The sequence below is a fragment of the Periophthalmus magnuspinnatus genome, chromosome 3 (assembly GCF_009829125.3).
Source record: "Periophthalmus magnuspinnatus isolate fPerMag1 chromosome 3, fPerMag1.2.pri, whole genome shotgun sequence".
NCBI classification, from domain to species: Eukaryota; Metazoa; Chordata; class Actinopteri; order Gobiiformes; family Gobiidae; genus Periophthalmus; species Periophthalmus magnuspinnatus.
In genome coordinates this window covers 16,865,540-16,888,706 of record NC_047128.1, presented here as the reverse complement: position 1 = coordinate 16,888,706, position 23,167 = coordinate 16,865,540, and the positions used below count along the sequence as shown (strand labels likewise).

Sequence of the window (23,167 nt, the reverse complement as noted above, 5' to 3'; positions counted from 1 at the left end):
TACAGAATCCCAGGTGTGTGAAAGTAAAAAAGCCCCCTCATCCCGGTTTATACATCAGACAGGTCACTAAACCTTGGTCTGGAAAAAGAAGCTATTAAAGTAAATTAACGGAAGACCAGATGAACGTCATTGGACAATGTGTAGCAATGTGTGTTGAAAAGACAAAATAACATTGTTTCTAGGGCTGCAAGATTAACCGCAATTGAATCGAAATTGTGAAATTTGAATGGACACTAATCGCTAAGTCTGCACTTTTTGAAGTAGCAGAATTTCCACCACAAACAACAAAATATCCTGTCTTATTCCTAATCCTGTAGTTTAGATCTGTACAAACACGCTCTGAAATGTGATTCTTGTATTAGTTTGTCAGTTCATATTTCAGTCTTTTTGTCAACACCTTTAAAATGTTAAATTTGAACAGAATCCTATTATTAAAATATAAACTGCAAATCTAATCAGAATGCTTGTTCAGCCCTAATGGCTACTTTCAACATGTCACTAACAGATAGAGACCTCAACGTAAAGAGACTATATAAATGATGGGTTTTTATATGAGCATGAGGCACTTCCTGGTTTAAATTGCTCACATACGAGAGCGGAAACCAAGCATTTATGGCTCAAAAGTCAGAATTTATTGCAAAATCATAAATCACATGTTTCACAGAAAAGGCCCCGTTGGCTTCTGCTGTGTGACCTAGAAACCTAGAAAAAGTTGGATCAGGTTGGAAAACATCACTACAGCGCCACAGTAATATAACACAGGATTATGGAGAGATTAGAGCAGCCGTGTTGTCAGAACATTACATACATGTTACATATTTGACAGAGCTCTGCCACGCTGCTGTCACCTCGCGCCACACTGGAAATCACAGAGGCACTATTTTTAAACTCTGCCTCTGTAAACATCATTCATCTCAAATGTAGCATAGCATTAGCATATAGCAAAATGGCATGTAGCAAAAACAAAACAGCATCCTCCTCAGCTGGGTTCATTTGAGTTCAGAATACAGTGGGATACTCAAAGTAATGGTGCATCCCTTATTGTAATGTGTTTGGAAAAGAAACTACCCAATTCTCAAGGTAAATATTACTAGCGCCACATAATTTTGGAAAAAAGTCTAATTGTGACTGAATAGATTTAAAAAGTAGGATACTGTTCATAGCCCACATAGCCTTAACATTTGTGACTGAAAACTGAACTGTTAAAGAGAAGACTCCCATGCACTTCAGAACACGTGTACAGAACTCTTGTTCCTGTGGTCTAAACTACAGGTACAACAGGATTTTTCTCTTTGCAGAGGACATTCTATCATCAACATAATTGCAGCCTTCATAATTGCATCATAGTAACTGCATAATAAAAATTGCATTGATTTGCAATTTGAATCTAATGAATCATGCAGCCCTACGTATTACATGAATGATCTGTTTCCCCCATTATAATGTAATAGCTCATCTACACCTCTGCTATTTGAATGGGACACATTGTCTCACCAAATAGCTTCATGATCAAGTTTTTTATAAGCAAGTAACATCATTGAGCCTACTCAATGTAAATTATAGACTTCATCTGTTCTGATAATGTTTCACACAGGCCTCCATTAATTCTTCTTGCTACTTGTAAATGCTGTTTTATTTTGTTATTTTTCTTATTATTAACAATATGCTTCATGTAAGCCATCTGTGGGTTTCATGCTTTGTGTAACACAGAGGGAAAGGGGAGGGCCCACAGCACCGTGGCTGCTCCTTTAACACAAGGAGGATTCTGAGTGACACAAGCTCAAAGCAGCCACTGTGTATTTGTGAATATAGACGGTGAATCAAAAAGTAAGTAGAGAGTCAGATACAGACAGTCCTGTAAAAGTCCTCTTAGTGAAACATGTCTGCGTGACACACATGTTTTCTTGTCTGCACATGGAGCACATGGTCACATGGCCACAGCAATGGCTCAAACAGGCAAAACCCTCACTGCACCACCTGTCCTCTCGTTTGATTGAGAACTAAAATACAACTAGATCCTCCCACAGTCCGAGCCCAATACCGTCCATGTCGTGTCACAGTCTCCACTGCCCGTCGGGGCTTCCTCGTGTTTTCACTCATTGTCATGTTGAAAATTTTTACATGACTTATTAGATCTAATGTGAGCAGCCTGTGCTGTGGGGCTGGTACAAAGTGGTTTGGCTGAAATAAATACAAACGTAAAAGAAGCCTGTATATGTAAACACTTGTCCTCTGGTCTCTGCCTCTGACCTGGGACTGTTCTGTGCGGCTGGAGCAGGGGGAGGAGATGGGGCTCAGAGTGAGCGCTCTGAGGGAGAAAACTCGGAGAAAAAGTGGCTGAATCAGTGTATTTTGAGCTTGTAATTATCTGATCAAATTATTGATGACAACTGTAATTATCGGAATTATCTGTGTGACGTCATAATTGTCACTATCGGCCAATAATTATCAGTGGCTGAGATTATTGTGCATCTCTACCAAAAACTCTTGAAAATGAACAGCCAAATAAGGTCCATCTAGTCCTTCTCACAGTGAAGAAAGCAGCCAGCACAGTGACCTCTGCATTGCCTGAGTGGAGCAGAGCCAGTAGTGATTCAGTGCATAAATCTGATTGCCCAGCTGTACCGTGTCCACTATGAGCACATCACAATGAGCGAGTGCATACAGATGGGAGCGGTTAGCAGTACAAGTGCCTTAAATACTCTGTCCAACGCCCCCTACACATATGTGCGCACACAAACACACACATACACACACTCGTAGTATTATTTTGGCTCTAATGCTCTGTGACACTTCTCAGTTTGTACATATCCATGATGCAGTGTGGGAGGGAGCGTCTGAGAAGCCCTAGTCTCTGCTCACAGCTGCAGAGCCACAGCCGGGCTACCATTAGCTCATTCTACTAAACTCATGTCAAGGAAAGTCAGTGTGATTCCTGTCATGGATCTACAATATGAACTGGAGACAGCACAGCTCCACTCCGGAAGTTCTGCAGCTGGGCATAAAAAGAATTCTCAAAGTAAATATAGATGATACACGCTAATACTGAAACTAATTTATGCCACTGACACAGTAACCCTAAAGACAATAACTAACTATATGTCCAATATTGTTAAAAAACATGAGCTGCCGTAGTAGTTTGCCTCTATAATTAGTCATAGAAGTTATTTATTCAACCCACGATAAACATTCCCCTCCAAATATTATTGCTCCATCTTTCTTTTTTTGTTTTTTTTTTATAGAGTATTGACAGGCCTAGCTCTGGGTGTACTCTGAGCCTGCACTAACCCCGCTCTCGCCACATATGCCATTTTTAGCCTCTTATGCCAATGAGGACAGGCCATTGAAACCAGTACGACACCATTTTTGGTTCATCTTCAAAATCATACTGTCCTTTCCTGGTGTCTTTTTGCAGCCAGTATCACTATTGTGTGTCTAATGTATTAACATGGATGCAATTGGTGCGTTTCAGATGACATCACAACATTCCACAGGCCAGTAATATTAAATAAAATGGTTAAGGCTAAACATGCAGAAAACTGGTGGACACTTGATAAGCTGATACAACCATGATTACAAGGTTCATTTTGCCATAACAAAACTATATTGTCTTATTCTTCATTATTTCAATATTGACCAATAGGAGAGCAGAACATCCACTTTCAACAACAGGGCAAATGGCAGTGCGCTCGCCTTCAATCATCTTTAAGCAGTGAGGAGCCACCTGAAACAGCGCTCACTGACAGGGACACATCTGGAACACAGCCTGACTGCTACTTAACTTGATGAGCAGCTACAGGCATCACACTCACTGAGGAATACGTCACCACTAACAAAAGCCCGAGGCCAAAGAAAATGATCCAAGTTTTATTGAAAAATGTAAGTATTAAAAAGCTAAGTGTCCAATAATCTCAAATAGTCCACTTCTTTATACAATCTATGCATCTAAGTGAGTGTGACGTCACCCATAATGTTCAGCTTTAGTCACACAAAGCTCGTCAAGGCTAGCAGTTAGAGGGGCGCATTTGGAGCAGAGTTCGATATTTGCCTGTTGCTAAACGCTAACGGGAGTGACCTCGGGGATAGAAGGCAGCTGATTTGTCAATTATTATTAAAGTTCATTGGAGTCGATGGAGCCAGAAGTGAGCCCATGATCACTTCCTATTTGGAACGTAGCAGCTCGCAGGTAAGCTATGTCCATTTATATATACAGTCTATGGGTTCAAGTGATATCAGAGCATTGTAGAATCCCGACAGTTTCAACTAAGCTGGAGGACAGGTTAGAATTCTGCGGAGGAATTTGTTGTTTAACTGTCAAACAACAAAGCCTGGCACAAAGTTCACATCTCTGTCAGTATAAATAAACAAAAGTGAAATCATTTTGCCGATAGCTTCAGAAAGTGGTGCAATTATTCAATCCCAAAGACGTGATCGTTATCAGTTGTCAAAGGACTTCAAACCATAAGATTAATAAGTTTATGGAGCCAATCCCAAACAAATAATGATAAAGTGGATCACAAGTGTGTATATTTCTTTCAAAAACATTGAATCTTCTGTGGTCATAGCAATTCCAATCCAAATATTACACATTTTGAAAAGGAAAAGGTCCTCACAAAGTCCTTCAAATCAGGAAGGAATTGATTGTCTGAAACCATAGACGGTATAAAGAAGTGGACGTCACCCATAGAGTTCAGGTCAGGTCAAATAAAGCAGTTATAGCGGTGAATTTGGAGCAGAGTTCCACATTTGGAATCCCGATAGCAACCAAAGAGCCAATCCAGAGTGAGGCTGTTGAAGGTAACGCACCGCTAGTTTAGCACGGAGCGGGCGCTTAGCAATGCTGTCAATCAAACCTGGGGAAAGAAGGCGCCTGATTTGTCTGTTATTAATGTTTGTATTTGGAATCACAAACAAAATAGTGAAATAAAAACACCATGATCATGTAGAGCGGGTCAATACGAACATTTTAGGCCCAAAATGGAGAGGCTCACAGCAGCAACTACAGAGTGAGGGGCGACAATTTTTCAATGTAAAGTGAATTGGAGCTGATGGAGCTGGAAGCGCACCTATGCTCACTTCATTTACAGTCCATGTCTGAAACCCATGAATAGCCCCGTGCTTTTCATCTGAAATTACAACAACATCAATTCCAGACCATGAACGCAGCCTAGAGTTGTTAAGAGGGTCCGACTAGCAACTTTACAGCGGATTTCTCTTTGTTTTTGTTCCTTATTTATCAAACAAGAGACAGATACCTTACAAAAATATATGCTTAACCACAAATTGTATCAAATATGTAAATAATGTAGTAATAATTTTGAGCAGTGTGTACATCTCACTAACAGCCGGTAACTGCTAACACTACCTTAGCCAAGCCTAACTTCTTACCTCCACCTTGTACACTCTCAGTTATAACCACATCACAACTCCAGTCCACCTGTTCTCCATCTGAAATCATGACATTTTGCGCAATGACAGTATGGAAACAAGGTTAGGAAAGCAGAGGCAGAAGGTATACTGTTTGTGGTGGGAAGTATTCAGGGCTTAATGTCAACATGAGTCGTGCCAGGCCCAAGTACCAGGAATGACAAGCAGCAGATAAGTGCTAAGCTAACACAAGCTATCTGGGAGATTTCACGTTGGCCTGTATGCACTTGCCTTACATGGGGTCAACTAAAGTCCAACCATGTCAGAGGCACGATCACGTTCAAGCAGTCAGCTGGGTCCTCCATTAGATATGTCAGATAAAGATAAAGAATGTGCTGTGTTTGTTTAACCCGTGCAACATGCTGTGTGTTTTCATCCGAGTTTCATTATAGAAGCAGTTGGATGACAGCCCTTGTCAGGACTCAAACACAAAACCAGGGCATTTGGCTGGTCTCCAAAAGATTAAGATATCGTCATGCAGGGCTGTACATCTGATACATTTGTGTGCGAGGCCATACTGACACAATTCTTTGGAGCAACCTGTCTGGCTCTGCTGCAATCTAGAAGTTTTATAAGTTAACCAATAAGCATTCATAGGAACCAGAACACTTATATATACTTCTGATTTGTCACACTAGAAGATATAAAACCACTTTCATACAGGCTGTTCGCTTTTAGATACGATTTCTGTGCTCAATGAATATCTCAAACAGCTGGTTCAAAAAGTGCCATTAGCAGACTCTATCAAATAATGCCAGATGAGCCCTTATCGACTGACTGAAGTGCATTTATCATCCTAGGGGACCGTTATTGATCAAAAGTCAATGGGAGGAGCAAGTCAGAGTTCCTGTAAAAAACAGGGTCATTTACAACACTGTGTCCACTTTATACACTGTAAACGTGAGCCATGAGCCATGTGAGTCACTATATGATGCTTTGGGATGAAGGTGATTGGCTGTCCTGGGGTGGTCAGCCAGGTTTCACTTCCTTGTCAGCAAAAAAGCTGTTCTAAAGCTGTGCAAAAAGACAAAAAATTCTTGCATATGAATTCTAGTGAGGTGGCAAGAGGTTTTTGAGAGTGAGGGACTAGTTAGAGAGATTATACATCATTTTTCACAGTTTGAAATCAGGTACTCCAGCTTTAAACAACTGTTCCTGCCACTCCGACTGCTGATTAACACTCAAAGAGTCATCTAAAAAAGGAAAGTAAGTTAAAATAGAGTGGTTGCAATAATCAAATCACAAATGTGTTAAAGAAACTGACTGAAAGTTCATTTAAAATACTCCTAATCTCAACATTTGTAGGAAAAAGCAGTTTGATTTTTCTCCCCAATGGTTCTGCCCCATTAGCCTCTGGTGCACAGTGCGTTGGCTCCTGGATGAGGTCATGCTAGCTTCTCCCTGTGCAGTAGCGGCAGCAGCGTTCCACTCTTGGCATCAATCACCATCGGGCCGATACGCAATCTCCCTGAGCAAACAATTAAAGAGTGCTCCCCTGCTCGCTCCCAGGCCTCCTCCTCTCCAGGGATTACACATTAACCAGGGCGCTCCGGTGAATGGCATTCCTCAGCCGCGTGTTTGCCGAGGTCTGGAGCGCATGGGACTGTCAGGACACTTCCCTTTGAACTTGACTTTCCTGTCACTTGGCATTGGAAAACCGAAATGTGCAAAACCGCTTCAGTGGAACGTTCTGTGAAGTGTACACAACAGCCAGGCGACTCTGAAGTTGGAGCATCTGAAACTGGTTTACAAAATGTCAAATTTGTAGATATTGTTTTGGAAATTTTTTTGTTGAATCAGCATAATAATGAATCAAAGGATAAACTTCTCAAAACAAAAAAACAAAAAATAGAACAACTCCATAACTTGCTGTATCTTAAAGTGACGGTACCCGAATAACTTCTGTGTAGTTCAGATGTGTTGTATAAGCGGCTCTTTAGGTATAATTAGAATGCGTTTACTGGTTTGAGAATCAGGAAGTACGCTATTAGCATGCTAGAGTTGTTGTTAGCATTACCAGGATGGCAAAACTCTGATCTGGTACCTCAAAGCTGTTAAGCATGCTTGTAAACTCATGTAGCAGAACAAAAAGCTTAACTTTGTGGTCTCTAGGTTAACTTTGTGGTCTCTAGGTAGCTAAATCAAACAACCTGTACCTCTTTACGGCAGACCACGTGCCTTCATATGGAACTATTCACCAGTTCACGTTGACTCACGGTCATAAATTCTTAACGCCAATGCATGAAAATCCTAGAGGCATTGCAGGTGCAGAGTCTTGCCCATGGATACAACAGTACTTTGCAGCACTAATATAGGAGATCAATCTGCCAATCTTACAGTAAGTGCTAGCACGTGAATGTCTCTACAAACTCTGAGCAACAACAGCCCTGAGGAAACTTTGATGCTACAATAACAAAGTAAAAATATGTAAATCTACAAACAGCATCAACAGTCATTTTCCAAGAAGACATAATGTGCTTGTGTCTGCTGTATAGTTATAATCTATGACACACGTGGATCATGTTATAATTTAGACATTTTAAATAAATAATGTGTAAAACATGCCCCTTTGGTACATCGCTGTAAACGTCAGCTTAAGCAAGAAATGCTGCCGAATCCTAAATGTATCACTGATTAAGATAATAAAATTGGAGAATGAAGTAAGTACAGAGCAGTGGGCGTGTACCAGTGGCAGTGAAAACGGGGGTAGATGAGAGCAATGATGTCTTGAATGCAGTTTAAAGAGTATAAAGATTACTCGAACATGCATGAATCACTCTAAACACAACTTTGAGAGGGAAAACAATGGTTAAAAGCTTGAAAAGTCAATTTTACACAATACGTCGCTTGATGTCTCTCTGGTTCTGATTGTTGGACCCTACACTGTTCTTTAGGCCCGAGTGGCAGCGGCGCAGCTCATGTGACGTGACAGCCGTGACACTGGCCTCTCCACAGCTCCGCTCTGCCTTCCTGCCCGGCCGCATTGTGCTACAGTCGGAGGCCGTTACATAAGTTGAGAGGAATTTCGCTGATGCTGGGGACAAATGAGAAAACAATGTGTGTCTGTGTACATGTCAGAGGCTCCTAGCTGCTCCGGGTTTTAAAGTGACAGCTCCCTCGTGAAGCACAAGAAAGCCAGTATGGGAGGAATGTGGAAAAGATAGAAAAACAGTCCGCTTCCTGGGTTGTCTGCCTTGAAACAGGTTTTCCACTCTGCTCGGGAATAGCTGTAATCACAAAAACATGAAGCAGAGACGCGGCTAAAGCCAGAGAGGCAGCTGTGGCTAAGCAGGCTTGTGTAACTAATGTGGCCGACAACGCAATGCATTCACAGGACATGATGAATATTGCAGCTGGAAGGAATCAGTTTGCGCAGAAAATCACAATTTGCATTATAACTCACAGATGAGTAGGTTCAACAAGTGTGGAAATATCATGAGGCTGTGACCCTGTTCAGAGTTACTTCACCGTCCTGGCCTTGTGTGTTGGCACGGTGGATTCAAAGTGGCGAAAGAAGCCTGGGTAGCTGAATGAAAGTAGCAACTGAGAATAACATTGGGGTATGCTGTTCAAAAAGTTAAAAAATGTTGACTGAACAAAGACCATCATAAATCTAAACTAAGTCCACATTATCAAAACACTACGTCATAATGGAGTTAAAGAAAAGACTGAAGTAGTGCAACCTTAAACAAAAGTTGGGTAAACCATGACTAGACCAGGACCAAAATTGTGTCTAAACTAGAATCGATAACTAATATTTGACGATACCGATCCGTTGCAACAACCACAAGTTAACTCATAGTAAAGTATGATTATGTAAACAAGCAGCCATATATTTACTCAATGGTCTGTTCAAAGACAAATCTGATGACAAATTGCAAATGACACATGGACACAAAGGTTGGGGGAAAGCAGGAAACACACTGGTGCCAAATATCCCTTAATTTTTAATATCGGTCCGATACCAATATCTGGGGAAAGCTGATGTCACTGGTGAGTCATGTATAACAGCTAAACTAGCAGGTCGGGTTGGGGTTACTGCAACCGCAAAAGAAACCTCAGAGAGACTTAAAAAGCCCGAGCAGCACTGTTGTATGGCATATATAACATAGGTTTAATTTGCTCACTTCTCCACAGAGCTTATTCCATCAGACTCTAGACTGAGGAGTGTGTGTCTTACCTCCAGCACCGGTCCTGCCCCCAGGATGATCTGCTCCACTCCGCTGGCATAGCCCTTCTGACTGAGCGCAGTCAGGTGGTGGATTAGGAAGTTGGTGCTTTGGGTCTTTCCGGAGCCGCTCTCTCCAGAAATGACGATGCACTGGTTCCTCTGGCGCTGCAGCATGGCATGATAAGCCACGTCTGCCACGGCGTAGATGTGCGGCTCCAGGTCACCCAGCGTGTGGTTGTCGTACATCTTCACATACTTGGGGTTGTAGATGGGCAGGAATTTGAAAGGGTTAATGACGATGAGTATGCTGCCTACGTAGGTGTAGATCTTCTCCTGTCTGAAGCGGGAGCGCAGGTTGTCCAGCAGCGAGCGCTCGTTCAGCTCCGGGAGGCAGCACAGGTCTGCGTAGTCGCCCTGAGAGTCGGGCTGAGGCAGGAGACCGCGCTCCACCATTCTCCGGCGCTCTTCAGTCACCTGTAGCCACATCTGCAGGCTGCCTCCATAGTGGATCGACCCGTCCAGGTTCTTCAGTCGCAGGAGGAAGCGGTAGTCCTCTCCTCCAGACAGGGGCCGGTGCTCCAGAGCCACACGAGGCCACAGCATCATCCTCTGCACGGGACAGTCACAGGGGTTAAGGATCCACTCCTCCCCTCCAAACTCCTTCACCTCAGCCAGGACATAACACTTGGTGCGGTCCAGCTGCAGCCTGTCGATGACCCTCTCGATGGCCTCCGCGGCGGTGGTGGTCTTGCGGGCACTGATGGGACAGTAGATGGTTCCCTCGGCCAGGGCGCCCGGGTAGATGCGCACGGTGAACTCGGAGTTCTCGAAGCGCTGCCGTCGCCCCAGGGTGCCCATGCCCCCCACGCCTCCGCCCACGCCATCACGAGCACTCATGGCTCTCCGGCTCCCATCAGCAGCACGCCGCACTGGCACGTCCTTCACAGGGCTGGGGGCTCCTCTTCAGGACATCACCACTGTAAAGACAGGCACAAGACAGCTGTCAATACTCCACTCTCTGTAACATGAGAACCTCGCTGTATTAACATTATGGTACAACATTAGGTTACTACAATCGCAACTGAACCTGGGTTTCTAGTATCTTAACCAGCAGATAGGGGGCACACTCAAGTGTTTCTCATTCTCAGTATAAGGACAAGTCGTGCCTCATGTGAAAGAACCTCCAGAATTCACTCACTAAGCTGCAGAGGCTACACTAACACTGATTAATGACTGGCTACAGACGCTGGGGTTTAGATAGTGACGTCTCAGATCAGAGAGAGGTTTAAAGCAACTGAATTTCAGCACTGAAACTGGCAACTAAAAGAGAGACACATGTCACTCATTCTGTTTTCTGATTAGATAATCGTCTTGAGAACCAGAACACCAAATTATAACAAACAACATAGCCATCATGCACAGTGTTTTTGTAATAAGAATAAATCAACATTACAGTCGTTATCAGTAAAAGCTACGTTTTATTTGAACAGGCTTAGCTTGTGTTTGGGGACAGAGTTAGGTCATGTTTAAGGAATGTAACCATTTTTGACCATTAAAAAATACAACAGCAATTGCGTTGCACCGATTTGGCTTTTTTTTTCTGTTTCAATACTGATACTTTGTCAATTTTCTGTCCATACACTGATAACGGTTACAAAAAGTCACTTATTACCTTAAAACACAGTAAACTTATTACACAAGAGATCCAATTGTGTTATGCAACTGTTTATTTATCCTACTAATCACTACTGAACAGCGCCGTATGAATAAAAGTTCAAACATTATGAGACATTCTTGGACAAAATCATCCTGTAAATAGTCTTATTACATCCATCACCTTAACCGATATCCTGGAACTGATACCTTATCCAGCTAATGTTTCAGTATCAGTGCCGATATTCGATACCAGTACGGGTGTCAGCAATAACCGACCCAAAAATCACAAATTATCTCAGACTAGACTATTACATTACATTACTATTTAATCAGATTACGCCAGAGTGTGTGCGGTTATGTAAGTTACTGGGGGCCTGACAAACATGGTCATGAAGGATAAAGGGTAAGTCATGAGGATCTGCGGGATTACCATTAACACACAGACAGGCCCGGCCCGCACACTCGAGCAGCTGTCGTCTCCAATCAAAGCACACCATTCACGCGTCCCCGCTTTGATACACCAACGAGCCCGCCACATCACTTCAATAGACACTACGCCACTGTGTTATCAATAGGCAGAATGAGTCAGGGGAAAGATGAATGAACACTGCTATTGCTAATGGAGAGACGCTACAGAAACAAACATCATCTAAATGTTAATAATGTTCTTTCTAAGGCCATCTTCTCAAAACTGAAATGTGCCCGTTAGATAAATATGGACTATTCAGGGACAAATAATCACGTTTTTACAATGTGCTTCAGTTAACACAAAAATAAACGCGTGCACTTTGGAGCATTTTCAGTAGCAGATTAAGCAGATTTAACAGCTTTTAAGAAGACTTCATGGATTTAATTAGCACTCTGTTGTTGACAATTGCTCATATAACTGCAGAGTTCGACGATTGAGTGTCAAATTGCATCGTTTGATTGTGATGCGTCGTCAATGATGAGCTTGGGTTTTGCGATAGAGGTCCACAGCCAATTCTCTGTTCCAAAACCATGTGCTTTTGCTTTATCAGAGCTCACACAGAAAATTAACTTTTGGTTTCAAACAGCAACAACTGAATGTGTGTGTTGTGTTTATGTTTAAAGAACTGCTACTGAAAGCCATTTGTATTGACTGTTAAAAAGCTTCAGTATGAAACTTTCTCCTGCATGATTCCATTGAAATAGAAAGTTAAAAATAGAGACCGATATCGGGTTTTTCCATGGCCGATGTGGATATGGATTGTTTAGAATCCAGAGCAACTGATGGTCGATAAGTTCTGCCAAATATGATGGGCCGATTATAATTTACCCCAAAACTCACTCAAAACCCGAAACCTATAAAAGAGCAGTGTAGTCACGTTTGCTGCAGTTATTTCTTCGCACTAAAGTGTTCAAACAAATCATTAGGCGTAATCTTTAGGCAGCAGTTCGGCCAAAACTGAATATCAAGATTTCAGGCCGATATCTGATTCATTAAAAAGTGCAAATATCGGCCCGATATGCGAGCCAACGGGTATATATCGGTCAATCACCAGTTAAAACCACGCTTTGGAACACATTAGATAAGTTTTGTAACATACTATGGAATATTCTAGTTAAAGGAACAACATTTCCATGGACCTGGAAGAGTCAGGTTTGTGGAGGTGCAAGCACGCGCACCATAGGACCCTTGTCTTTCAGTGCAAAACACAAAGTAACACACTGAGGCTTTAAGACAAAATAAAAATAAAATACAGATTGATTAATATTAAAATTGTGATGCTCAGCCTTAATGTAATGTATAGTGTTTCAACAAAAATGCTTGTTTCCACCCAACGTCCCTGAACAGGATTTTAAATATAGACTAGGTGATCAAGGACATTTTATAGCTTCATCCGGTTCCAGCAAGTGACAGTGTATTACCGAAACGCGGCGCTGACTTCATTTGAGCCCTATTAAAGTGAGTAAGTGGGTCACTTCAAAAGAGCATAATTGGCACAGCTCAGGCCGCGAGGAGGAAGCTGGAGCGGACATGTGTCGGGGGGGGGGGGGGGGTACAAAACACTCTCGCTGGGGGCACTAGTCAAGGCTCCCCCTCCTGTCCCACCATTTCCTCTCCCCCGGTGAACACGCAAGCTCGGACCACGGCTCTGATAATGAAGCTCACGTACAAAGACGACTCCAAAGACTGTAATTCCTCCATTTCTATGTCCTGTCTCCTGTCTGTCTCCATCAGCCAATTACAGCCTGACATTCATACTTCTCTCTCTGTGCTGGTCCTTGTTTGTCATTTCAAGCATGCGCCACAACCCTCCCACTGTCCCACATGTCTACTGAAGGAGCAATAGAGGCGCTGTACCTGCTTTTTCCATCTTAAAAACCTGAAAAACAGAACTAATTCATATTATACGTTTGCCCTTTGACCTTGTGCACTCCTAGTATCCTAATTATTTACCGCGAAGAGCTTTTCAGGTACACTGCTGCTAATAACATCTAGCACACTAACAGCGCACCAGCATTGCTTCCTGGTTCATGGACAATAAAAAACTCTTTGTAATAAGTTGCAGACAGTCCACATTTGGCCCATAGAGCTGCTTATACAATGTCAATCAGTCAAAAGTTTGGACACATCTCATTCAGTCTTTTTTTTTTTCTTTATTTTTACTACTTTCTACATTTTATATACATAGAAAAGTTAGATATATGTAATTATGTAGCAATGAAAAAGGTAAGTAGCAACTAAATATTTTTAGATAAAGCCAAGGGGGGCTATTTTGAGGATTTCAATATAAAATGTCTAAAAAGAATTTGCAGAGTTGTTTAACTTTTTTTCTGTGCTACAGAATTCTATGTATCCTACCTCATAGATGTGTACAGTAGTTTATAGCCAAAATTTCCAGTAACAATACTGATGCACGTCCAGTTCAAAATACCAAGAACAAAGCTATTTTTATGCAAGTTTTAATCTGTCCCACCATTGTTCTCAAAAAAATGAAATAAAGTTATAGGCACTATACTTGATTTTTACAGTCTTAAAAACGTGAAAGACCGGACAAGTTCATTTTAAAAAGTTCACAATGGTCCAAAGTTATTCCTCACTGGCCTTATGTATTCCTCATTTTTCACTGTGTTGGGTTTATGAGCACTTTTCACAACTTTCAGAGGTAAGAGCGTTTTAATGGCTAACAACAACTAGCATGCTAATGTGCACTTCCTGATCATCAGCAAATAAAACGCTTTATAAATTGGTGCAGACAGCACAAAGCTAACTTAGTTTAACCTTGAGAGCTGCTTATACAGTGTATCTGCACAGGGACAAGACAAATTTTTTTCAAAAACATGGAAAAAAAAAAACTTATTTGAAGAAGCTATGGGACCTTGGATATGCCTGACACTCACCTCCTGCCCACTCTGCGCCAGGCTAACTGTCAGGGATGGGTGATATATATCGGTTCCGGTATTGGTATCGGCTGATATCAATACAGATTAGTTTGTATTGGCCGATATTCAATACTTTCGTTTTGTGCTTCCCCATTCTTTGTGTGCCCTTTTTGAACAAACTCATGAGTCAGAATGCAAATAGACCCAGAAAATGTTCTTCTATGTTTCACAAATATGTAACATATTATTTTATATCCCAGTTAAATACATTCCGTTATTATTTTTACAAAAGTGAAAAGTTAATATGTGATCTGTACTTCAACATGAGACAAATTTTTGGGCCTTACTGTATCTGCAAATATAGATTATCGGCCACAGCAGCAGGTCAAATATCAGGCATTGGCTTAAAGAAAAATAAATTCCATATGGGCTGTTCCCTACTAACTGTTAGAGTAAATAAGTGTGTTTGTGCTTTGCGTAGGGCATGAGGCTATAGAGGCAGGCGTCTGGAGCAGATGGTCAGCCCCGTGCTAAGAGGCTGGGGCCAGGGCGGGCACGAGGGAGGGGGGATTCAGGACTGTGGCAGTGGCATACTCCTCCTCCACCATCACATGAAGCCAATCACCTAATGGACAGTGCATTTATCGGGGCAATGCAAAGGGTGTTTCTTCTTACAGCAACTATCTTGTTCTCCATCAGTGCCGGGCTGATTTATGCCCGGCTGGAGACCGGAGGGAGCAGACACAAAGAAAAGATTAGACATTAGATCATGCAAAAGGCACTGACACTGGAGAGGGGTGGGGCTGTTATACGAATTCCTAAATCGATAGAGCCAGCGAGCATCCAGTTTCATGCAAGATCCTATTAAATATTAAAGGCAAGAAAATGTAATACTGGAAAATGCGTTGAGAAAAGCGTTGTCAGAAGTATCTAAAACCAGATGCTAATCGAAACTAAAATTGGCATCGAAACTAGATACTTATTTGAGCAGGTATCGATACTAGAAAAGTCACATTCACAGGACAGAAATGAACCTTTTCCTTAGCTTCAGAATGATCTTGAGCTGTATCAGAATAAGTATAAGGCGACAGACTAATGTATGCCAATAGACTACTATGAAACATATCTGGACGATAAAAGAAAGTACTACAATTTAAGGTTGAAAATCACATCTTATCGTCTAGAAAAACAGTTTTTGATTGTCGTGGTATCAGAATCGGTATTGAGTATCGAGTCTATTCCTTATTATTGAAATCGGTTTGAAATTTTAGTATCATGGCAACACTAGTTCAGAATGGGGCTGAATGATTTGGGCAAAATATCCAATTGTGTTTTGTTTTTTTTTTTCTGGCAAGCTTTACGATTAGATTTGGTATTTTAATAATAGGATTATGTTCAAAGTTCACATTGTAAATGCCTTCAGAGGAATTGACAAAGAGCCTGAAATATGAACTGACAAACTAATACAAGAATCACATTTCATATTTCATATTACAGGGTTGGCAACTTTATCCAATTTAGAGTCTTGTTTACATTTACCACTTTGCCACACAACATGAGGAACAAAGGAGCTGCAAAGTCATAGACAAAAACCTAATTAAAAAACAAATTAAAAAATAAATAATCATAGCTCTCTCCTCTTTTTGCCCTTCTTCCATCCAGACATCTTTATATGCGCAGCAGCCAATAGGAAAAGGGCCTCTCTAAAGCCGGCCTATGATTGGGCGTCGCACCTGACAACAGCGGCACAGAGAGGAGCAGACGTCTGGCTCTCTCTCCAGCACTCAGCCCAGCACATGAATTAGCTTAATGTTTGTCAAAATTTTGGAAATAAAAAAAAACAAAAAAAAGAAAAAAACATCTGACATGCAGCGTTCAAAATAGGCAGTAGAGGAAGCAAAAACGGGTAGTAAATATCAAGACTGGAATTATTCAGTGCAGCTATAGCCACACTTCTGTCCACATTGTATTGTTCTCTTCTATTCTATCCTCCAAGTAACAAAACAAGGCTGCAAGAGGAATCACGATTGAATCAAAATGAGCAAATTAGCTGTTTTTGAAGTACAGTAATTTCCTCCACAAACGACAAAATATCCTGTCTTATTTTGCGTGAAAAAAAATACTAAAATGGTTTAAGTTTAAAACACCGCAAAATGTTCTGGAATACGATTATTGTACTATTTTTGTCATCTTGGACACACACGTAAAATGAACAGATGAACAGAATCTTTTTATTAAAGAGACGGTATCACATTTCCATGACGCATTCATTGCAAACATGTAACATATTTAGATCACCATGTTACCTTTTATTGTTTTGAAAATGCTATATTCGCCAAAAACAACGCATTAACAAGTTTTAAATGTTTCACTTTCATGTTTGACACTCCGATTCCCCTCCTCCCTTTGCTCTCCGCGCTAAGTCAGCCCCCCTTCAGAGCGATATTAATCTGCAAGTGCTGTCAAATACAATCTGCGTCACATTGCGTCAGGTTTGGGAAGTTGTAGTGTATTGTTTTGTATCATGCATTTGTATATTTACGGAGGATTGTCGTGTGGGAGCGTGGATGATGTAGGTTTTGGACAGAATCGTGCTGCTAACCAAGAGGAGGGTTTGAATGGTGCACCAGAGAGATCGCAAGGTTACTCAAACATGCATGGATGACATCTAAAACCTTTTCAGATACGTTTTTGATGAGGAAACAACATTATAAACAAAGGTAGAAAGCGTCGATTTTGGATAATACCTCAAGTAAAGCAACAGCGTCTAACATCGGGACAAGTATGTGGCAGACGCTCCACCAGAACAGTTACACAGTGCTCATTTAAAACATAAATCATAACACAACATAAAAAAAAATGCCTTTAGATATTTTTCCCAAAATCGTTCAGTCCTACAACAAAACAAGAGCCCGAGCTGCACAGAAGTGTCCTCCAACTGCCAACAAAGACACGAGAAGTAGCAGTGGATAATGTAGCCCGCTGATGTCATCCACGCCCGAGGGCAGAGAGAAGTAGAAATGAGAGAGCCACAGCCACGGTTAGCGCCCTAAAGGAGAGACTGTCACAGACTCAAAACCTGTGCCGGCCTCCCCCCTTTTTTTTCCTCCCAAACAGTCGGAGCAGGAGCGGATTGGGTTACATCACCTGAATGGTTAGAGATTTAAAACCGCAGTCTAGTAACCCAACCTCAAATATGTTATGAGAAGATTTCCCCCAAAAAACAACCTACTGGCGTATTCGTTTTACAAAAAGAGCTTAAAAGTCCTATATTATGCAAAGTGGATGTCTGCAAGCTTTAAGCCATGTTTTAACGTTGTTTCCTCATCACAAACATACCTGGAGTTGTGTTTTGTTTCATTCACACATGTTTGAGTAACTCTGGATTATTAGGCTGTCTAAATGCTCTGTTCCACCTTGTGATGTCACAAAGCGGTAGTTTTCAAGTTAACAGCTGCCTTTTTCCTTTAGTTCAGCAGCGATTGGCTGTTCCAGGGCTAGAATTGTCCAAATGATTATAGTGAAGATGTGTGGAGTTTAGAAGCACAGTGGAGCACTTCCTGTATCATCACATGACATCACAAGGTGGAACAGAGCGTTTTCTGTTTGAGATAAATCCTGCATATTTAGGTTCTTGTGTTTTAAACATGTGTGAATGAAACAAAACAACTCCAAGTCTTTTTGTGATGAGGAAACATTAGAACATGAATCAGAAAATGGTATGGTATTAGCCCTTTAAAAGTTGCCAAACATAGTGGCACCATTTTTAGGCAATACAGTTTAATTTGCAGAAAACTTAACATCTCAACTAATCAAAGAATGTTAATGTTCTCTTCTTTTTAACATTTACAACTCACAATACAGTGAGAACATATCAACAACACGTCTCATATAGTACTGTTTTAAGAAAGAACCCAAGTTGTAAATCTCTGTCTTTATGTTTGTAGTTTGGTCTTCTGAAGATATAGAAAGATGTTCCATTTGGTGCTTTAATGTTAGTTCTCATTAGGGGATTTTAAATGGGGTTGTCAAAAGTCTCAAAAAGATATTAATCGATACTATAAAACTAGTATCGAAATCACATTCACAGGACAGAAATGAATCTTTCCTGAACAACTTTGGATACAGCTCAAGATCATTCTAAACAAGTATAAGACACATAGATATATAGTATATGCTAGTGATGGGACTTTCAGCTCTTTTATGGGATCCGAATCTTTTGGATCCATTCATGTCGAAGAGCCGTTCAGATGACTGTCTCTTTTTATATTTATTTATATGACAGAAGCCAATGTGAGACCTCATTTTAACAATAAACTAATCCCATTACCATTACCATGGCTAATATTAGTTTAAAATGGTTCAAACTGAGAGTGGGAGTGTGTTTACTCATTGTAATTATGCAGAATCCAAATAAAATGTTGCACTACTATAACCATTTATAATATAAAAAAAAAAAGTAAAAAAAAAAAAGATCTCTCACTTGTGTCGCCTGCTCTGCTTCTGTGCTGCGTCTTGTGTTGATTCAGCATTAATCAGTATAAAAAGAGCTGACTCGTTCATGAATGTCATAGACGAGTAAACGCCCATGGACCGCTATGGATATAAGGCCACATGGTAATGTAAAATTGTATTTAGTCTATTTAGTATTGTGACAACACTATGTGGATTGCTATTGTGAACCAAATCTCATTATAAAAGCCCTCTCAACACTAATCGCTCTCACAAGATGTATCAAACACTGCTGTTGTATTGAAAATAATCCCCCTCTATTTTTAGCCACGAGTAAAAGTGACATTTTTAACAGTGCTATATTTGTCGGAGCACAGGAAGTAGCATTGTTTTGTTCTGGTACAGTATCTTCTCATTGGGAGTAAATGATAGTCTTTGTGTGGATTGCAAGTGCCATTTTGGAGGTTCCCTGTGACAGGAAGCTAAGGAGAGGTCTGATCATGTGAGTCAGCCTCTTCAATGGCTGCCATTGTTGTTGACGGGTGAAGGATCAAGTTTGGTCAGCTTTCTGACACGTGAAGTCATCACTCTGAGGCAGGGACACTGTGTCACTGTCACTGTAGGACTGAGCTCACAATGTGGACAAGGTGACGACGGAGAGAAGTGAGCAAAGACACTTTAGTACAACAAGGCATTATTCAGAGTGCCTTTATCAGCTTAAAGGAGCAGTGCCTGATTTCTACTGTATTAAAATCATGAAAAAAGAACTAGTTCATTTTAAACATTTCGCAGTGGTCCAAAGTTATTCCTCATTTACTTCATGCATTCAGACCATTTATAAGTGCTTTTCACAACTTTCAGAGGCCAGAGCGGAGTTTTGCAGTCACGGTAATGCTAACAACAACCAGCATGAAATAAAACAACAATAACACGCTTTATGATTAGATGCAGACAGTACGCAGTGGACTTATTTTGACCTCAAGAGCTGTTTATATCTGTGCAATATATCTGTACTAGGGCAAGACAGTACTGTACATGCAAAAAAATAGCATATAAGGCATTTAAAGTGGCCGTACCACTTTGCAAGGACAAAACCAAAGCTGCTCTAATGGACCAAGTGCTGTCTGCATCTAATTATAAAGTATTTTATCCTCATTAAATCAGGACATACGTTGTTGTTGTTGTTGTTGTTGTTGTTAACACTACAGTGACGGCAAAACTGTGCTGCAACCTCTGAAACTTGAAAAGCGCTTATAAACTCATCGCTGTGGATACTTAAGATGCTCAAAATGCATAAGGTAAGTGAGGAATAGCTTTAGACGACTGCAAACCCTTTAAAATGAGTTCTGTTTTCCATGTTTTTGAGATAGTAAAAATCAGGTACAGCGCCCTTAAACATTTGTAAATATTGTATTTCATTACCGCATCACCCTCTCTTTCGTCGATTGCCGCTCCCTTTTTTACCATCTGTCCCTGCACTGAACAATTCCCATAGTGTTCTGCAAATTTTTACAGCAGATTCCCGTTCTATCGCAAACAACCACATGACGGCAGAGGACAATGTGAATCCGACTTGACGAGAATTTGTGTTGCTATGATACTAAGATTTTGATACCCAAATAATAACTTTAAAAGCCCTTTCTTTTCAACACAAAATAATAGTACTTGTTCACTACACCACGTGGTTTTAGACTAGCGCTGGAAAAAAACTCAAGATGAAACCGTACTGGATTAGTATCTGTGTTTTTTTTATCTTTTTGACAACCCTAGTGAGAATCAAACCGGCTACCTTTCAGCTCACGGACTCTTAATTCACTACACCACAACCACTCCCAGACTAAAAACATCCAAAGATAATGTTGTAGATATAAAACATGTGCTGCTATTGTCCTAATGCCTCACATGTGTTGATAGCTTTAGCAGCAGATGAGTCCATGTATAAATAAGCATTAGTGAGTGATGTACCAGCACTACCTGATGTGGCCCGTCTCCAGTGGTGTGGTTGGAACACTGTACGCCACATTCATTTCCCCTGCTTTATTAGGATTGTGTACTTCAGAGCAGACCCCTCCCCCCCTCCGTTATGGAAAGAGGAAATTACACTTCAGACTTAAAAACAGACACATAAGCTTTTATAGTAGTCTCCTGTAAAAAGGGGGATGGGCACGAGCTGATGGAAAAAGACACATGGGACAGCCTTGAGTTTTGTTTTTGCTGCAAGAGGTAATTAGAAGAAAACAAAATGTTCATATTTCAGAAATGTTGGGGGGAAAAAATCCTCAAAATGTTGCAGATAACAGAAACCCGAAACCCATGTATAGGCAGAACCGGGACTTTCACTTTCACCACAGAAACAGATCTATGTCACTGAGCGTCTACAGGAAAAGGTCAACTTAAAATGACCAAATGCGGGGGTCCTATGCACGATTTTGGCCGTCTGCCATGAAAGACTTCTGATTATGGGTAAAATCTTTAGTTGTAGCTAAAAAAAAATCATGGGTCGTAAGTCTCACACCTACGACCAGTGATTAGACCAGGACAGAGATCAAATTTCGAACCATTGTACGACCAAAGACGAGCATGTCTGATATTCTGGAGTCTTGGTGCAGAGTGAGCCCTCCTCTCACTGTGTCTGTGATCAATCTCTGTGGCCAAAAGTAAACACAAGTGCTCCTCAGTAACAGTCGAAGAGCTCTACTATAAATGGGACCCTCTCTCCCTGATTCCCTTTCATTGTTTAACTTTTACACACGTGAAAAAATAGCTAGCCTGATATTCGCTGAAACTTTGGTCAACTGACTGTGTGCACTATCACACAGTGTGCATGTGTGCTCTTGTCCCATCACAATTCCTCACGCTGTGTCATGTAACATCCATAAAACTGGACACCAGGCTTAAAAGGCAGGCGAGATAAAACATATAGCTCTGCTGGCTGTGGCCTGTTTTTATCCAGAGGTCAGTCCTTGCCGTGGCAGTGGACATGCCAGACACGATGCTGCATGTTCCACAAACACCAGCTCCTAATGACAGGTCAGTGCTACTCCTCTCAGCCTGGGGGCGCTCTGCTGCCCGGAGGACAGCCTTGACCTTGTCAGGAGAACAGCTACAACTCATCAGCCTGTTCACAGTGCACCAAAAAGCTCCACACAAATGCACAAACTGACTATTGAGATTCAAACCAAACTTCACTCTGAAAGGTCAAGTGGACCGCGAATGATAAAATATAGAGCCCAAATAAACAAAACTAGATGTGGTTTTATCATGTACAAAAAAATAACTCATGATGAGATATGTAGCCGTCTATTTCAGTTCCTTTCACTTATTAAAGCAACACTTAGGCCTGTCACGATAATAACTATGACTTAATGACTATATATTTTGGGGCTCAAACTGTATCATCTTTACAATGTCTTTGTAAAAGTGTAGAGATTTTTGTTGTAATACGATAAAATACGATAAATCACTTCTGTGGCCAATTATTGCTTCATTCTGCTATTTATCTGTTGCAGCGCAGGCCTTTTGAATAATAATGTCCATTTAAAAATGGTTTACTGGATTTTCTTGCATTATTGTTATTGTATCAGTGGTATATGGTAGTTTCAATATTATAATTTATCGCAGTATATCTCTGTAACAATTTATCGTTCTTCAAAATTAGTTATTGTGACAGGCCTAGCAACACTGCAACTTTCTGAAGGTGGCACATCACCTGCATGATTTTATGGAAATTGAAAGTTAAAACCATACTTCAGAACATTCTCGGTTGTGATAGATGAATTTTATGCCATACTATGGAATATTATAGCTAAAAGAATGAAACAAGGAGGAGTCAGGCTTGTAGCGATGGAAGCCCACTCTGCTCTGAAAATGGTAGAAAAACAGTCAAAACATTTTTTTAAAAGAAAAAAATAAAAAGACATGCTCTGAATTTAGTCTTTGGCAAAAAATTGACATACTGGGGCATACCAGGACATCTAAAATGGAACTGAGCCATGACTTGGTTCAATTACATAAAAATCACAAAATATGGCCCCATCAGAGATTTTCCAAAATGGAGCTACTAAGTCAGCAACTGCATCCATATTTAGACTTGTAACATTGGTTTAATTATGA

General features: G+C 40.9%; 1 protein-coding gene across 5 annotated transcripts in view; it reads right to left on the bottom strand.

Moving 5' to 3' along the window:
• Positions 1-23,167, bottom strand: part of myo9aa (myosin IXAa) — a 164,223-nt gene that overhangs the window by 113,748 nt on the left and 27,308 nt on the right. For all 5 annotated transcript variants that reach the window (XM_033983232.2, XM_055220981.1, XM_055220978.1 and 2 more), the window contains exon 2: positions 9,608-10,575. In XM_033983232.2, the coding sequence (XP_033839123.1) occupies positions 9,608-10,495 (888 nt within the window). In that variant the 5' untranslated portion in view covers positions 10,496-10,575. The remainder of the gene's footprint in view (positions 1-9,607; positions 10,576-23,167) is intronic.